This window comes from Pituophis catenifer, unplaced genomic scaffold, assembly GCF_029215685.1.
Source record: "Pituophis catenifer annectens isolate HBS135680 unplaced genomic scaffold, rPitCat1.0.hap2 SCAF_8, whole genome shotgun sequence".
NCBI classification, from domain to species: domain Eukaryota; kingdom Metazoa; phylum Chordata; class Lepidosauria; order Squamata; family Colubridae; genus Pituophis; species Pituophis catenifer.
The window spans coordinates 10,745,552-10,760,192 of record NW_027256888.1 but is presented as its reverse complement, the minus strand read 5'-3'; the positions used below and the strand labels follow the sequence as shown (position 1 = coordinate 10,760,192).

General features: G+C 39.8%; 1 protein-coding gene across 1 annotated transcript in view; it reads right to left on the bottom strand.

The window, feature by feature from the left end:
* The window catches only part of SCFD2 (sec1 family domain containing 2), a 181,892-nt gene that overhangs the window by 113,797 nt on the left and 53,454 nt on the right, over window positions 1-14,641 (bottom strand). The window contains exon 5 of the mRNA XM_070948848.1: window positions 8,821-9,070. Coding sequence (XP_070804949.1) covers window positions 8,821-9,070 — 250 coding nt within the window. The remainder of the gene's footprint in view (window positions 1-8,820; window positions 9,071-14,641) is intronic.

Genomic DNA, 14,641 nt, shown 5'->3' with positions numbered 1-14,641 from the left:
AATACATCAAGGTTATAAATGAGACATCTTAACTCTATTTGTACAACAAGGATCAACCCTGATAGACAGCTTCCCTCCCCCACCCTTCCTGTTATTTTGTGGTAAAATGGTAAATCATTATTGATTTATACGACATAAGAAAACATGCATGTGATTATCAATCAGTCTTTGTAATGGAAGGGGAGGAAAGTGTTTAAACCTTTGTAATCACCTTTTGTCTGTCTTCCACTAATCCCATCTTGTTACAGATTTAACTTGAATGAAAGACAAGTGAAGCTGAGGAACATTATATAAGATTTTAGAAATGTACTAAGACAATTTAGGCATCAAACTATTTTTTTTTTTTATGGTAGAAAAGCAACTCTCATTGTTACTCTACTGATATGGCACCTTGGAGACCACATCCACAGAGCCTGCTTCCACAGCAAAGATGTCTCACTAAATATCCCAAAGGACATATCATGTCTCTGCCTTATCTCATCATTAAACAGCAGCTGAGCAGCCGAAAGACCAGGGGTGAAATGTTCCTGGTTCAGACTGGATCGCCTGATCCGGTAACGATAGCGGCGGGTGGTTCGGCGAACTGGTAGCAAAAATCCCTGCCCTCCCCCATGCCCAGCTGAGCCGCGTGATCGGTCGAACAGGTTGTAGAAAAAATGCTTTTAAAAGTAAAAAAAAAAAAAAAAAAAAGTTGGCCACGCCCACCCAGTTACATTACCCCCCACACACACACCAAGCCACAGAACCAGTAGTAACAAATTTTACATTTCACCACTGCGAAAGACGGCTTCAAGTACTCCATTTGGGAAGCGGTGTTTTCCCTCTTACATGACCTCAAGCTTGTCCATCTGGACAATCCATGGAGCATGGAGAAGAAGGTTTGCGATGATATAGTCAGAGGTAGTGATTTGTTCAGTCCCAATTGTTCTAGACAGTTTGCTGTGGGATTATTCCCATCAGGGACGGGCTTCACATACCTTTACCACCGGTTCGCCCTGCGTGCTATCGGCGTATGCACCTGGCCTTCCATGCATGTGCTTTGCTTGCTCGCGCACCTTCCACGCATGTGCCCGGCCTCGAAAACGTGTCTATGTAGCACAGCTTAGAGCTGGGGCGGGTGGGCCCACCTGCGATCACCCACTACCGGTTCACTCGGACCGGTGCAAACCGGCTGAATACCGATGATGAGACAACAATGAAAGGCTGTAGTTCATAACCTTAACAGTTCAAAGATTCCACTCTGCCCATAAGCTCTTTCCAAGAAATAAATGGAATAATATTTAAATGTCTTCACCATGGTTCTTGTTGGTGGTGAACTTCTCGTACTATCATAGTGTCTAAATGCACAATAAATAATATACAGCAGGGGTGTCAAACTTGTGGGCTGGATGTGTCTCGCACTGCCCATGCCCATGCCCTGTTTAGCAAAGGAGAAAAAGTTATGATACATCATGTGACAATGCAAGTTTGACACCCCTGATATACAGCATGATCCTATTAGTGTCCATTTATTCAAAAGCTGCCTATGGTGCTAGACAATGAGGATAAATACACTTGCCCAAAACATGTATTCCATACAACATGTCGTTCAGACTCAGTTTAAATGACGTGCAGGAGCAGTAGACTTCCTGTCTCCATAAATATGTAATTTACAGTGGGAATTATCCCAAAAGCAGCTTTTTTTTTTTACACTAAAGCAAATCGCTGATCCGAGATTGCTGCTATTCTTGCACTTCCTGTGACATGGCGGGGTTTTGGCAGTCTTCAAAAGCTGGGGTGATTAAATTAATAAATTAAGATAAATGAATCCCTTTATTGGGGAGAGGAAAAATTCCAGGATTGGTTTCAACAGGAATTGGCTGCTCTATAGATGTATTTATTTTATAGAATTTATCAGCTGATCCAATCTGAACCATCTCTGGGCAGTGAATAGGATTTTTCACCTCACTTTATTTTCTTTCTCTTATTCCTATATTTGGGCAGATCATCTTATAGGTAGACTCGGCCTCCTTTCATGTAAATCTTGTTGCTTTAACATAAGTACAACGATTTTTAACTATGTATGCTACCTTTTCTCAAAACGGTTATTTCAGGCAGCCTGGAAACATGATTTCCATAGCCCATCATTTTGACTTTGTATAAACTGTCTTTGTATAAAAAAGAACACTGCTTTGGGGGGGGGGGGGGCGAAAGCCCTACTAAGCAGGTATATACAAAAAGGATGAAGGCTATTGCTTAACGCATTGTAAGCCGCCCTGAGTCTCCGGAGAAGGGTGGCATATAAAATTGAACCAATAAAAATAAATAAATAAATAAATAAATAAATAAATAAATAAATAAATAAATAAATACATACATACATACATACATACATACATACATACATACATACATACATACATTTTGGATACAGCAGAAATCACTAGGCAGAGATTTCCTATTTTTGTTTCCCCAGTTGTCGTTCAACAAATAGCACAGCTGTCTCTGCACATCCGCGAGATCTTTACTCTTTGCGCATTTGCTCTTTGGAAAAGTAGCTTCTACTACAGTGCTAACAACTCGTGTAAAAATTTTTTACTGTGAGTATCAATTAAGTGTGTGATAATAGCATCACGAGAAGCCCTTCAGAACAAATCACCTAGGGCCGTGATGGCGAACCTATGGCACGTGTGCCACAATGGCACGCAGAGCCCTCTCTGCGGGGATGCCAGCAGTCGTCCCACTCCAGCTCCACCGCGCATGTTCGTGTGCCTCCCGCTGGTCATTTGGCCTTCAGGTCTCTGCCGCATAGGCGTGGGGGGGCGGGGCGCATGTGGGGGATGCACGTGTGCATGCACGGGGGCGGGGTACATGTGCGGGGCACTTACAGGGTTCACGCATGTGCACGCAAACCCCCGTGTCCCGTTTAGGAAAGCTTCCTCACCAACCCGGAAGCCAAAATGAGGCATGGGGGGGCATGTGAGGCCCCCTGCACCCCATTTTGGGCCTGGAAAGCCTCCTGCAACAACCTGGAAGCCAGAACATGGACCGGAGGGAGCGTGGTTTCACATGCTGCCTGCATCCCACAGATTGGGGTTCGCTTGTTTCGGCGCCCCGGTTTCTGACATGAGCGATACTGGTCCGCAGACTGGTTGTTGGGGATATGAGCTACTGAGGTACCATAAGAGCCTTGGTAGTACAGTGGTTTAAGGCACCTGTTATTAAGCTGGTTATTAAGACCAGCTGCCTGCAATTACTGCAGGGTTCGAATCTCGCCAAGGCTGAAGGTTGACTCAGCCTTCCATCCTTTCTAAGGTAGGTAAATTGAGGACCCAGTTGTGGGGGCAATAAGCTGACTTTGTATAAATATACAAAAGGATGAAGGCTATTGCTGAGCACATTGTAAGCCGCCCTGAGTCTTCGGAGAAGGGCGGCATATAAATCAAATTTAAAAAAAAAAAAAAAAAGACTGCATTCAAGCATGCGTATTTAGAATTACCTGTCACTGCTAAAATATTTGTTTTAAGGATTCTTCTGCTTGAATATATTGGCTATTTGGAATGTTGAATCAGGAAATTCAGTTCAAGGCAATATGTTCTGATTTTTTTTTTTTCCTTGACAGCTGGGATTTCTCAGTCCCGTAAACCAATTTTTCAACCAAATCTAACAGCCAATTATAGGGGAAAGCCTTCATACTTATTCCCATTTTTGTGGTGAAGACTGGAATTATTGTCAGAAACAACCTGGTATCTCTGTGTGTGTGTGAGAGAGAGAAAAACAGACAAACACACACAGAATTGCTCTCCAAACTTGCAAATAGAAGATACATCTCATCATCATCATTCATGAAAAAAAAATCTCAGTGTTACAGAATATGAAAATTCAACACAAACTGCAGTAAATTATATGTCAGTAAAGAGCAATTATTCCTTCCTACTCTGAATTTTAATGTCAGTAACATTAAAGTCACACGTCACAGTTTCTGAATGCCAAAATCCAGAAGGATAGTTATGTTTTAAATATGCATAAATTGCTTTCTGCCAGTTCTTGGATTCTTTTTAAAGCTGTATGAAAAACAAGCAGGGGAGGAGGAAGGAAGATTATTCACAAAAGGGCTGTATACGTAATGTGGTTTGATTTTAAAGCCAGTTAATTTGAAGAGCCCTGGCGGCGCAGTGGTTAAAGTGCAGTATTGCAGGGAAGCTCTGCCCACAGCCTGGAGTTCGATCCTGAATGGGGTTCAAGGTTGACTTAGCCTTCCATCCTTTCGCGGTTGGTAAAATGAGGAACCAGATTGTTGGGGGCAAAATACTGAGGTTATAAACTGCCTAGAGAGGGCTGTAAAGAGAGGGCGATATATAAACCTAAAATGCTATGCTATCCTCTGCTATGCTAATTTGCTAATTTTTAAGCACCATATGTTCAGTGACCTCTCAATGCAAATGTGTTTATACGCTGAGAAACATAAATACTTAATGATATTGCAACAGAACAGGACAATTCCAGTCAGGTCCAGTTAGCCGTAACTGGGAAAGGAACATGGGCAAAACAGGACAGACGGATGGACGGACAATCTGTCTGTCTGTCTATCATCTATCTCTCTACCTGCCTGCCTGCCTGCCTTATCTATCTATCTATCTATCTATCTATCTATCTATCTATCTATCTATCTATCTACCTACCTACCTACCTACCTACCTATTATCTATCTATCTATCTATCTATCTATCTATCTATCTATCTATCTATCTACCTATCTGTCTATCTACCTACCTACTTATCTATCTATCTATCTATTTATCTATCTATCTATCTATTTACCTATGATCGATCGATCGATCGATCTATCGATCGATCGATCTCTGTCTGTCTATCTACCTACTTATCTATCTATCTATCTATCTATCTATCTATCTATCTATCTATCTATTTATCTATTTATCTATCTATGTACCTATGTACCTATGATTGATCTATCTATCTATCTGTCTGTCTGTCTGTCTGTCTGTCTATCTGTCTGTCTATGTATCTATCTACCTACTTATCTATCTATCTATGTACCTATGATCTATCTATCTATCTATCTATCTATCTATCTATCTATCTATCTATCTCCTTATCTATCTCTATCTGTCTGTCTGTCTATCTACCTACTTATCTATCTATCTATATGCCTATGATCTATCTATCTATCTATCTATCTATCTATCTATCTATCTATCGCTCTCTCTCTCTCTCTCTCTCTCTCTCCCTCCCTACTTCCCTATCTATCTATCTATCTATCTATCTACTTATCTATCTATGATCTATCTATCTATCTATCTATCTATCTATCTATCTATCTATCTATCTATCTATCTATCTCTACCTCCCTACTTCCCTATCTATCTATCTATCTATCTATCTATCTATCTATCTATCATCTATCATCTATCTATCTATCTATCTATCTACCTACCTACCTACCTATCTATCTATCTATCTATCTATCTATCTATGTACCTATGATCTATCTATCTATCTATCTATCTATCTATCTATCTATCTATCTATCTCTGTCTATCTATGTACCTACTTATCTATCTATTTATCTATGTACCTACTTATCTATCTATGTACCTATGATCGATCTATCTATCTATCTATCTATCTATCTATCTATCTATCTATCTATCTTTCTGTCTGTCTGTCTGTCTGTCTGTCTGTCTAATCTATCTCCTTATCTATCTCTATCTGTCTGTCTGTCTGTCTGTCTATCTACCTACTTATCTATCTATCTATCTATCTATCTATGTACCTATGATCGATCGATATATCTATCTATCTATCTATCTATCTATCTATCTATCTATCTATCTCTGTCTGTCTGTCTGTCTGTCTGTCTGTCTGTCTGTCTGTCTGTCTGTCTTTATATCACACACATGCACACAGAAGTCTTCTCCAGCACCATCATTCAAAGGCCTCAATTCTTTGGCGCTCAGACTTTCTTATGGTCCAACTTTCCCAGCCATACATTGCAACTGGGAAAACCATAGCCTTGACTACACGCACAAATTGTCCTTACATCTAGCCTATATGTGGTTAAAGCAAGTATTATTGCTGCTCAATGAAGGCTTAATAAGCCTTTTCGTCTGAAAATTGTTGCCAACTGACAGACTTGCAAAGACTTGTGCATTAATCATGTGACAGGATAACACTTCACTGCACATGGGTTTTTTTCTTTTTTCATACAAAAATGTGGAGCCTGCCTAAATGCTGTTAAAAGCACAGCTGGTTTAACTTAATCTGTCTCCCACATTAATTGCACAGTCAATTTCTCCAATCTGGCTCCTCATCGCTGGCTGTTGCTTGAAGGAGAATGGAGAAATGTGCTAATGAGAACAAACCTTTTCATATATTAACGGAGATGAAAGGACAAAATTTGGTACGAGGCTGCCATACTGCATGTTCTCGGTAATATGCACTTATACCTTGATAAGGGTAGTAACCAAAAATGTCTCACGTGCAGGAAAAGTTTAATTTTTATTCTGAAGTTCAGGTACAATGAGAAAAAAAATTCTATGTATATATCAGAAAACTATTCCATGAAAGCTGTGTATTTTAACTTTTCAGCTTTTTCAGATACGATGTAAACAATCAAGTTATGTTGTCTTCTGTAAATATTGTTTATTTTGTACATTCTGTATAAACAACTTCATTGGATTCTCTCTTATTCAAATCTGGCAACATTTACAAGTTGTTATAAACGGATATCTACCACCCTACGGAAAAAACTTAATAATGACTTATCAAATCTGTATTGTTGGTCACAGACTCTCTCCTAAGTTAAAGCATATGCAATAACGCACTTGTAAAACCTGCTTGTAAACTTGGCTGTAAAACTTTCTATCTCTTCTTCAAAGATTTATGTCATCTAACTAGAATTTAATATATATATGTTTTCTGAGGTTTTCGTGGGTGTTTGTATGTAGGTCTTTGGTTATTCGGGTTTTCTCCCGCGTAAAATTGGAGGTTTCTTGGCAACGTTTCGACGAAGTCTCATTCGTCATCTTCAGGCTGGTGTTCTCGGCTTCGTGCTTCTAGGAGCAATGTGTGTGATCGCAGCTGTTTCTTCCTTTTAACTGCCAGTGGGGGTGTGAACTGATTGGGTGGGAGCTTGGCTGTGTTCTGATTGGGCAGAGGTGTGTTCTGATTGGTTGGGGGTTTTGGTTGGGGGTATATATATATATTGAGCAGAAAGATAAGTCTTACTAAATTGCAAACCAAAGAAGGTCAACAGAAAACTCTTTCAATTAGTAGTATTTATACAAGAGGTCTATTGGATCTCCAAGTGAAGAGAAGTCTACAATTACATGAAAAAAATTAATGATCTCTACTGAGTATGTAGATAAACAATACGCATTTTCCAAGGGATCTGCTAACTTCTTCAGTATTACTGCACAGTTCTATTTTTAAAACTAAATGAAACTGGATTAATGACACTACTGTACGCTGCCTCACCTGCGTTATCTCAGGTATTTCCAAAACACGGACAAGGACTTAATGCAGCTCCCCTTTTAATTATCTAACACTCATATTAAATAAATAAAGCATTTATTTTAGACATGCTGTAGTGGTAGTGCTAGAGAAGACAAGACGTAGAAGGAGATACAATTCGGAATAAAGCATTTTGTTTGCATTGTAACATGTTGGTAGAAGATTTCATTCTTCTAGAGCCGTGATGGCAAACCTATGTGGGCATGCGCAGTGTTGCACAGTACAGCTGGTCCAGCACACATGCGCACCAGCCATCTGCTATCTTTCAGGTTCCAGCTGTCCAGCACGCGTTGGAACCCGGAAGACAGCAGCTGGCTGATGCGCATATGCATGATGGAACCCAGAAGAGGTTTGCGCACCGGCCAGCTGCTCTCTTCCAGGTTCCAGTGCTCCGGCGTGTGCACATGCGCTCCAGTTTCAGCACTCAGCGCCGAAAAGGTTAGCCGTCACTGTTCTAGAGCTTAGGTAGGGGGGATCAACAAGCAAAATTGATCACGTTCTTTCACTGTCTTATTTTATCTATCATATTTTCAAAGAAGAAAATTCCCCTTGTGCTAATCAGGCTATACTGAAAATGAAAATGAAAGTAAAGCAGGCTGTTTGCTCCAATGAAGCAAAATTGCTGGAAGGCAGAGGCAGATTTCTTTTTCTTGTTTTCCTCACCAAAAAAGGTAGGTGCGTCTTATAGTCCGGTGTGTCTTATACTCCGAAAAATACGGTAGTCACAATTACAAAGTCAGTTCTGACTTTGGCAATGTTATTTATCCTCATTATATTTGCGGCCTTTCTTAAAAACTGCTACAAAGAGAGGCATTGTTCTCTGCTCTTCGTTCAGCAAAAAAGCAGATAATGCTTATTAGCTGTACTCCCTCACTTAATCCACAACATACTTTCTGTTTGTCGTTTTAACAAAGTACACACAGTGGAAGTTCAAATACATTACCAAATCTTTTCCCACACAGGTAGAAATTATGTGAATCAAAATTCCCTCTGAATAGACATGGCTAGGGTTACATTATTTTACAATACAACCATTCAAACGTTTATTGAAAAATAGATCTTATTAAATGCATTTCACTGCCATCAAAAGAGGACTTACTGCATCCTTCAATTGCTGCTGTTATATTTATTTCTCTGCATTAATTACCTCACAGTAACCAACACATTTTTAATGCATATTCCACATGCTTGATCACACAAAATCTAATTTAGGTGACAGAATTCTATATTGAAATCCAGTATAAAAACAATGCCTATTTGAACTAAAAGTTACCTCCGTTGGAAGCATATGCAGTGTTTACTTACCTACTATTTTCTGCAGCAAAGGGGATAGCTCTGGTTCATCGCAAATAGCTTGGACAAAGGCTTCCTTCACTTGACTTTCAGCCTCATTTAATTCTTTCCCAGTTTTGACTTCTCCCACGATGGAGTAAATATACACCAATAATAGAAGTAATTCTTGCGGAGTGTAATCGTCATCCGTCCTGTTACTGGAAGGCTTGATAATAGGTAGCAGTTGCTTCAGTGCATTAAATAATGTTGACTCACCGATATTCTGAAAGCAAAGAAAAAACCCCAAACAAATCCTTAATATTACACTTGAAAATCAAGGAGGAATCCTGGGACAAAGACCTATACCCATGATGGCAAACCTATGGCACGCATGCCACAGGTGGCACGTGTAGCCATATTGGTGGGCAAGCGATGAAGAAGTTGGCAAATGGGCCATTTTCGGCCTCCAGAGGGGTGGGGAAGACCATTTTCGCCCTCCCCAGACTCCTAGAAAGGCTCTGGAGGCTGGGAAGAGCGAAAAATGGGCTTACCATGTCATCGCGTGCCAGGAGCGGGGGTCACGTGTGCATGCGCGGGGGCAGGGCGCAAAGAATTATGGATGTGGGCACGTGTGCGCGCAACTCCCCCCTTTTGGCACACGATAGCAAAAAGGTTAGCCATCACTGGCCTATACATTTTAAACTGCTTTTAGAAGGTGCAAATTCAAATGTTGCTATTACAAACCTTGATTCTCTTTATAGTAAACCTTTCCAATCTGTATTCCCTTAGGTTTTGGACTACAATTTCTACCATCCCTAGCCAGAAGGATCACTGATTAAAGTTAATACAATTGAACCACAATTGAGCCCAAAATTTTTGTTGCTAAGTGAGAAATTTGTGAAGTGAGTTTTGCCCCGTTTTACAACCTTTCTTGCCACAGTTCTTAAGTGAATCACCGCCGTTTTTAAATTAGTAACATGGTTGTTAAATGAATCTGACTTCCCCATTGACTTTGCTCGTCAGAAGATGATCCCATGACCCTGGGACACTGTAACCATCATAAATAAGAGTCAGTTGCAAAGATCTGAATGTAAATCATGTGAGAGACCACGAGGATGCTGCAATGGTCATAAGTGTGAAAAATGCTCCTAAAGTCACTTTGTAACTTCAAATGGTCACTAAGCAAACTGTTGTAAGTTGAGGACTACCTGTAGTTGTTGCCTTGGAACATAAACATTGTAGACAGCCTTCCAATTCATTTCATCCAGACACATTTCCCCAGAAAAATGATTTCACAGAGGAAAGAGACGAGGATGGAGTGCGCTGTTTTATATCACTGCTGCCAAATCCATTCATAAAATAACACTACAATACAGTCTCTTAACTATTTCAAGGATAGGGTTTAAATATAACATGATACGACATCTCTTTCTGAAGTTTCACGGCTTGGTGAAGACTGCCTATTGTAATAATTGACTTATGTTTTCCATATGGAAGGAAGAAAACTGGACTGTCAATAGGGGGTGGGGGGCTGACTTGTTTAAAATTGTGTACTTTTTAATGGTTGCACCCAGAAAAACACATATATTTGGAAGAGAAAAGATGCTTTAAAAATGCCATCTCTTTTCCTTCCATATCTTTCTCTGCCTTTGGATTTATTTATAAGAAGTACCGTATTTTTCGGACTATAAGATACACCTTAAATTTAGAAGAGGAAATCAACAAAAAAAAACGTTTTTGGCCTACCCTTTTTTGGGCCTTTTTTTGGGGGGGGGGCATTTTTTGGGCTTTTTTGGCCTGTTTTTGAGGCTTTCTTTGGCCCGTTTTCAGAGGTTTTTTGGCCCATTTTCAAGGCCTTTTTCAGGCCATTTTTGAGGTTTTTTTGGCCCGTTTTTTTCAGAAAAAATCCCCGGAAACGGGCCAAAAAAGCCCTGAAAATGGGCCAAAAAAGCCTCAAAAATGGGCCAAAAAGCCCCAAAAACGGGCCAAAAAAAGCTTCATGAATGGACCCAAAAACCCTCAAAAACAAGCTGAAAAAAAGCCTCAAAAATGGGCCAAAAAAAGGCCTGAAAAAGGCATGAGGAGGCCAATAAATGGCTGGTGGGTGGGTGGGGCGTCGGCAATATTCGGTCTATAAGACGCACAGACATTTTCGCCCCCTTTTGGGAGTCAAAAAAGTACGTCTTATAGTCTGAAAAATACAGTAACATCACTGCCATCCCCTTAAAAGTCTAGTTTTTCTGTCAAGTCACCTAATTAAAGTTAAATTTATCGGAGTTGTAATCTGACTCTGCCCTTTTCCTCGGAGATGCTGGATCTATTTCAAGGAAAATATGCTGACTTATTGGCAATCTGGATACAGTGAAAAAAAAAATCAATCCAATTGTTGAGCAGTTATTCTCCAAATTGGCACTTTCTGTATATATCAGAAGGTGGTTGTGCTTGTATTCTCAGCTGTAGACTATAATTGTATTCTGGAATGTCAAGTTGAAGATCTCCGCTGAACGCAACCTCACACAGGGATGTTTTGGGAAGAAACTCACAGGCACCCTTTGTTAAATTTGGGTGGGACTGTCAAGAGCACCAAAAGAATTAATTCCGTAAAGTTTAATGTTGACATTAACAGAGAGTAGTGAGATAATATAGAAAGGAGCACCAATTAGTTAGTAGAAGTCTGTAAAGATTCTCAGTGATCCAGGTCACCATTGTCCCAAATGTGCTTTTTCAGGAGGCAACTGGACTTGGTTTTTCTTTGAAGACTTTTGACTTTTAGCTATACAATTTGGGATGAACACCCTTGGAATGATGTGGGAGTAGGAATGGATTTCCAGAGGGAAAACCGAAGACTACAGGAACCAGGAACACTACTCAGGTGACCCTGAGGAGACAGATAAACCTCCAAGTGCTTCAATGACCCTCTAAAAGGATGCAAATGTCCAGCTGTCTGCAAGGAAAATAAATCCTTCCATTCCCCACCATCCTATCAGAGCTGAAGAAGCTTCTTGGATGAGAAGCGAAACGTCTTCAAAGAAAAAAACATGAAATTCCAGTTGCCTCCTGAAAAAGCACCTTTGGGACAATTAGTTAGTAAGTTAGTTTAGTTTATTGATTAGCCCATAGGCCATATCAAAATACAGAGTTGCATTTTATTACTAAAAACCCTATTAAAAACAATTTAAAATGAAATTGGAATAAAATACAGTAATTTATTATATACATAAATAAAATAAGATAAAATTATAATTCAATATCACCCCTACAATCTACCCCAAAATTTCTGTTACGAAGTGAGACACATGTTAAGTGAGTTTTGTTCCTTTTTATGACCTTTCTTGCCATAGTTGTTAAGTGAATTACTGTAGTTAATGATAAAGTTGTGAACTGAATCCGGCTTCCCCATTGACTTTGCTTATCAGAAGGTTGCAAAAGGTAATCACGTGAACCCGGGACACTACAGCGGGTCAGTTGCTACAACTGAGTCAGTTGCCAAGTGTCTGAATTTTGATCATGTAACCATGGGGATTTTGCAATTACTGCAAGTTCATTAAGAGCCTTGGTGGCGCAGCAGACTAAAGTGCTATTAAGTAGCACCAGCTGCCTGCAATTCCTGCAAGTTCAAATCTCACCAGGCTCAAGGTTGACTCAGCCTTCCATCCTTTCCAGGTAGGTAAAATGAGGACCCGGATTGTGAAGGCAATAAACTGACTTTGTATAAAGAAAGAACACTGCTTAGGGGAGGCCAAAAGCCCTACTAAGCAGGTATATACTAAAGTATGAAGGCTATTGCTTAACGCATTGTAAGCCGCCCTGAGTCTCCGGAGAAGGGCGGCATATAAATCTAACCAATAAATAAATAAATAAATAAATACTGTCATTAGGGGGTGGTTCGAAGTCGCTTTTTTCAGTGCCGTTGTAACTTTGGATGATCACTAAATGAACTGTTGTAAGTCAAGGACTATCTGTATCTGCACACAGGGGCCTAGCTACATCTGCTAAAACAGGGGTGTCAAATTCACGTCATCACGGCGGCGTATCGGGAGACTTTTCCCCTTCGCTAAACGGGCATGGGCGTGGCCAGCACATGGGCGTGGCCAGCATGTGACGCATCTGGCTCGTGGGCCAGGAGTTTGACAGCCTTGTGTTAGAATGAAAGAACTTAAGGCAGATGTAACATGGCCTACAGTTTGATTAAACATAAGGACACCAGGCTTGCCCCACAAGCTTGTGGGGCAGACATATTGCTACTTGGAGATGTTAATCACCCTCATCTTGGTTACTGAAGTACAGCAGGAAAGAGAAACAGGATGAATTTATTTTTCTTGCTCCCACTGGCTCTTGGGAGTGAAGAACTCTTTGTTAAGACAGCTTGCAGCCCACACAGGCCCAGATTATGTGATATCTAGAGAGTGCCAGGCTGGAGAAAACTGAGAAAGCAAGCCAATTGTTTCATTAGTGGGGTAGTTAGTGTGTAGACCAGGTTATTTTCAACTTCCAGTCTCTTTAAAGTTAGCATTTATATTTACACTTAAAAGAGAAAATAAGAACCTGCTTTATTGCCTAAACAAAGAGGCTACCGGGATAAAGGGCTTGTATTATAAGCAGGGTCTTAGTCCTTGCACTTTGATCATCTTCTGTGGGTAAAAGTTTAAAAAAGAAGAAAGAATGGCAGTCTCAGCTGTAGACTATAATCTGGTTTAAGGTTCCCGTTTTTAAAGAACTAGCATCGTTTTCTTCGAACAAAATAAAGGATCCTGAAGCTCAGATTTTAATCCCCTTCAATCAGAATAGAGCTGGAAGGGACCTTGGAGGTCTTCTAGTCTAACCTCCGGTCAAGCAGGAGACCCTATGCAATTTCAGACAGGTAGATAGATGTCCAGTCTCTTCTTAAACTCTCCAGGGATGAAGCACCCACAATTTCTGAATTTCTGAACACCCACGCTATTCTATTGGCTAATTGTTCTGTTAGGAAGTTTCTCCATAATTTCAGGTTGCTTCTCTCTTTGATTAGATGCCTAATTTTAATTTTAAATGCCTAAAACGTCTTTTTCAGATATTCATAATTCTAAACAAATTAATTAAAACGAATACATTAAATATTCTTCTGAATGAATGCTGAGCACCCTCATTACCAAGACAGCTGTCCCTGGAGAAAGTCAAATTTCTTTCAATTAAAAAGGATTGAAATGTTTTGAATTGCATTTTAAAACAAAATAGTAAATAAAGAATAAAATAGTAAATAAATATATAATTAAATAAATAAAAAGTAGTAAATAAAATAGTAAATAAAGAATAAAAACTAGAGGACAATTACATTGGTTTTTTTTGCAAAAGTAACTAGAGAAGCAGAGAAAAGTGACTGGGAAACCATGATATTTATGAAGGCCCCAAGTTTTAATCATCGACCTAGAATCAAAAAGGGATAATGAGAATTCTCCACAATATTAAGGTCTTGAACGCTTCTTCTTTTGATCTTAGTTGCTGTTATTGCTGGTTGTCATTCTCTTCTCCCTTTTGTAATTTTGGGGGAGAAATATTTTATGTGAATAAGCCCGCTGGGCTATCAGGAAAAAAAATTAAAAGTCAATAAACCAGCTCTTTTAAGAGTGCTGTGAACACCAGAGCGAGTGAGGAAATTTGCCTCAAACAAAACCCATCTAGCAGTTCGTCATTAACTAGTCATCTCTAATGATTTAAGAGCTCTCAGTGCAATTACAAATCAATTAATTACTCTTGACAAAATGGCCCCTAAAGCACCAGATTTTAAAAAGGAACCATCCATGACCCAAATTTCCTGCTGGTCAAGTTGGCCGCTGGTTAAACTTATTTACCTATCATGAAGAGGTCCAGTAAAAGT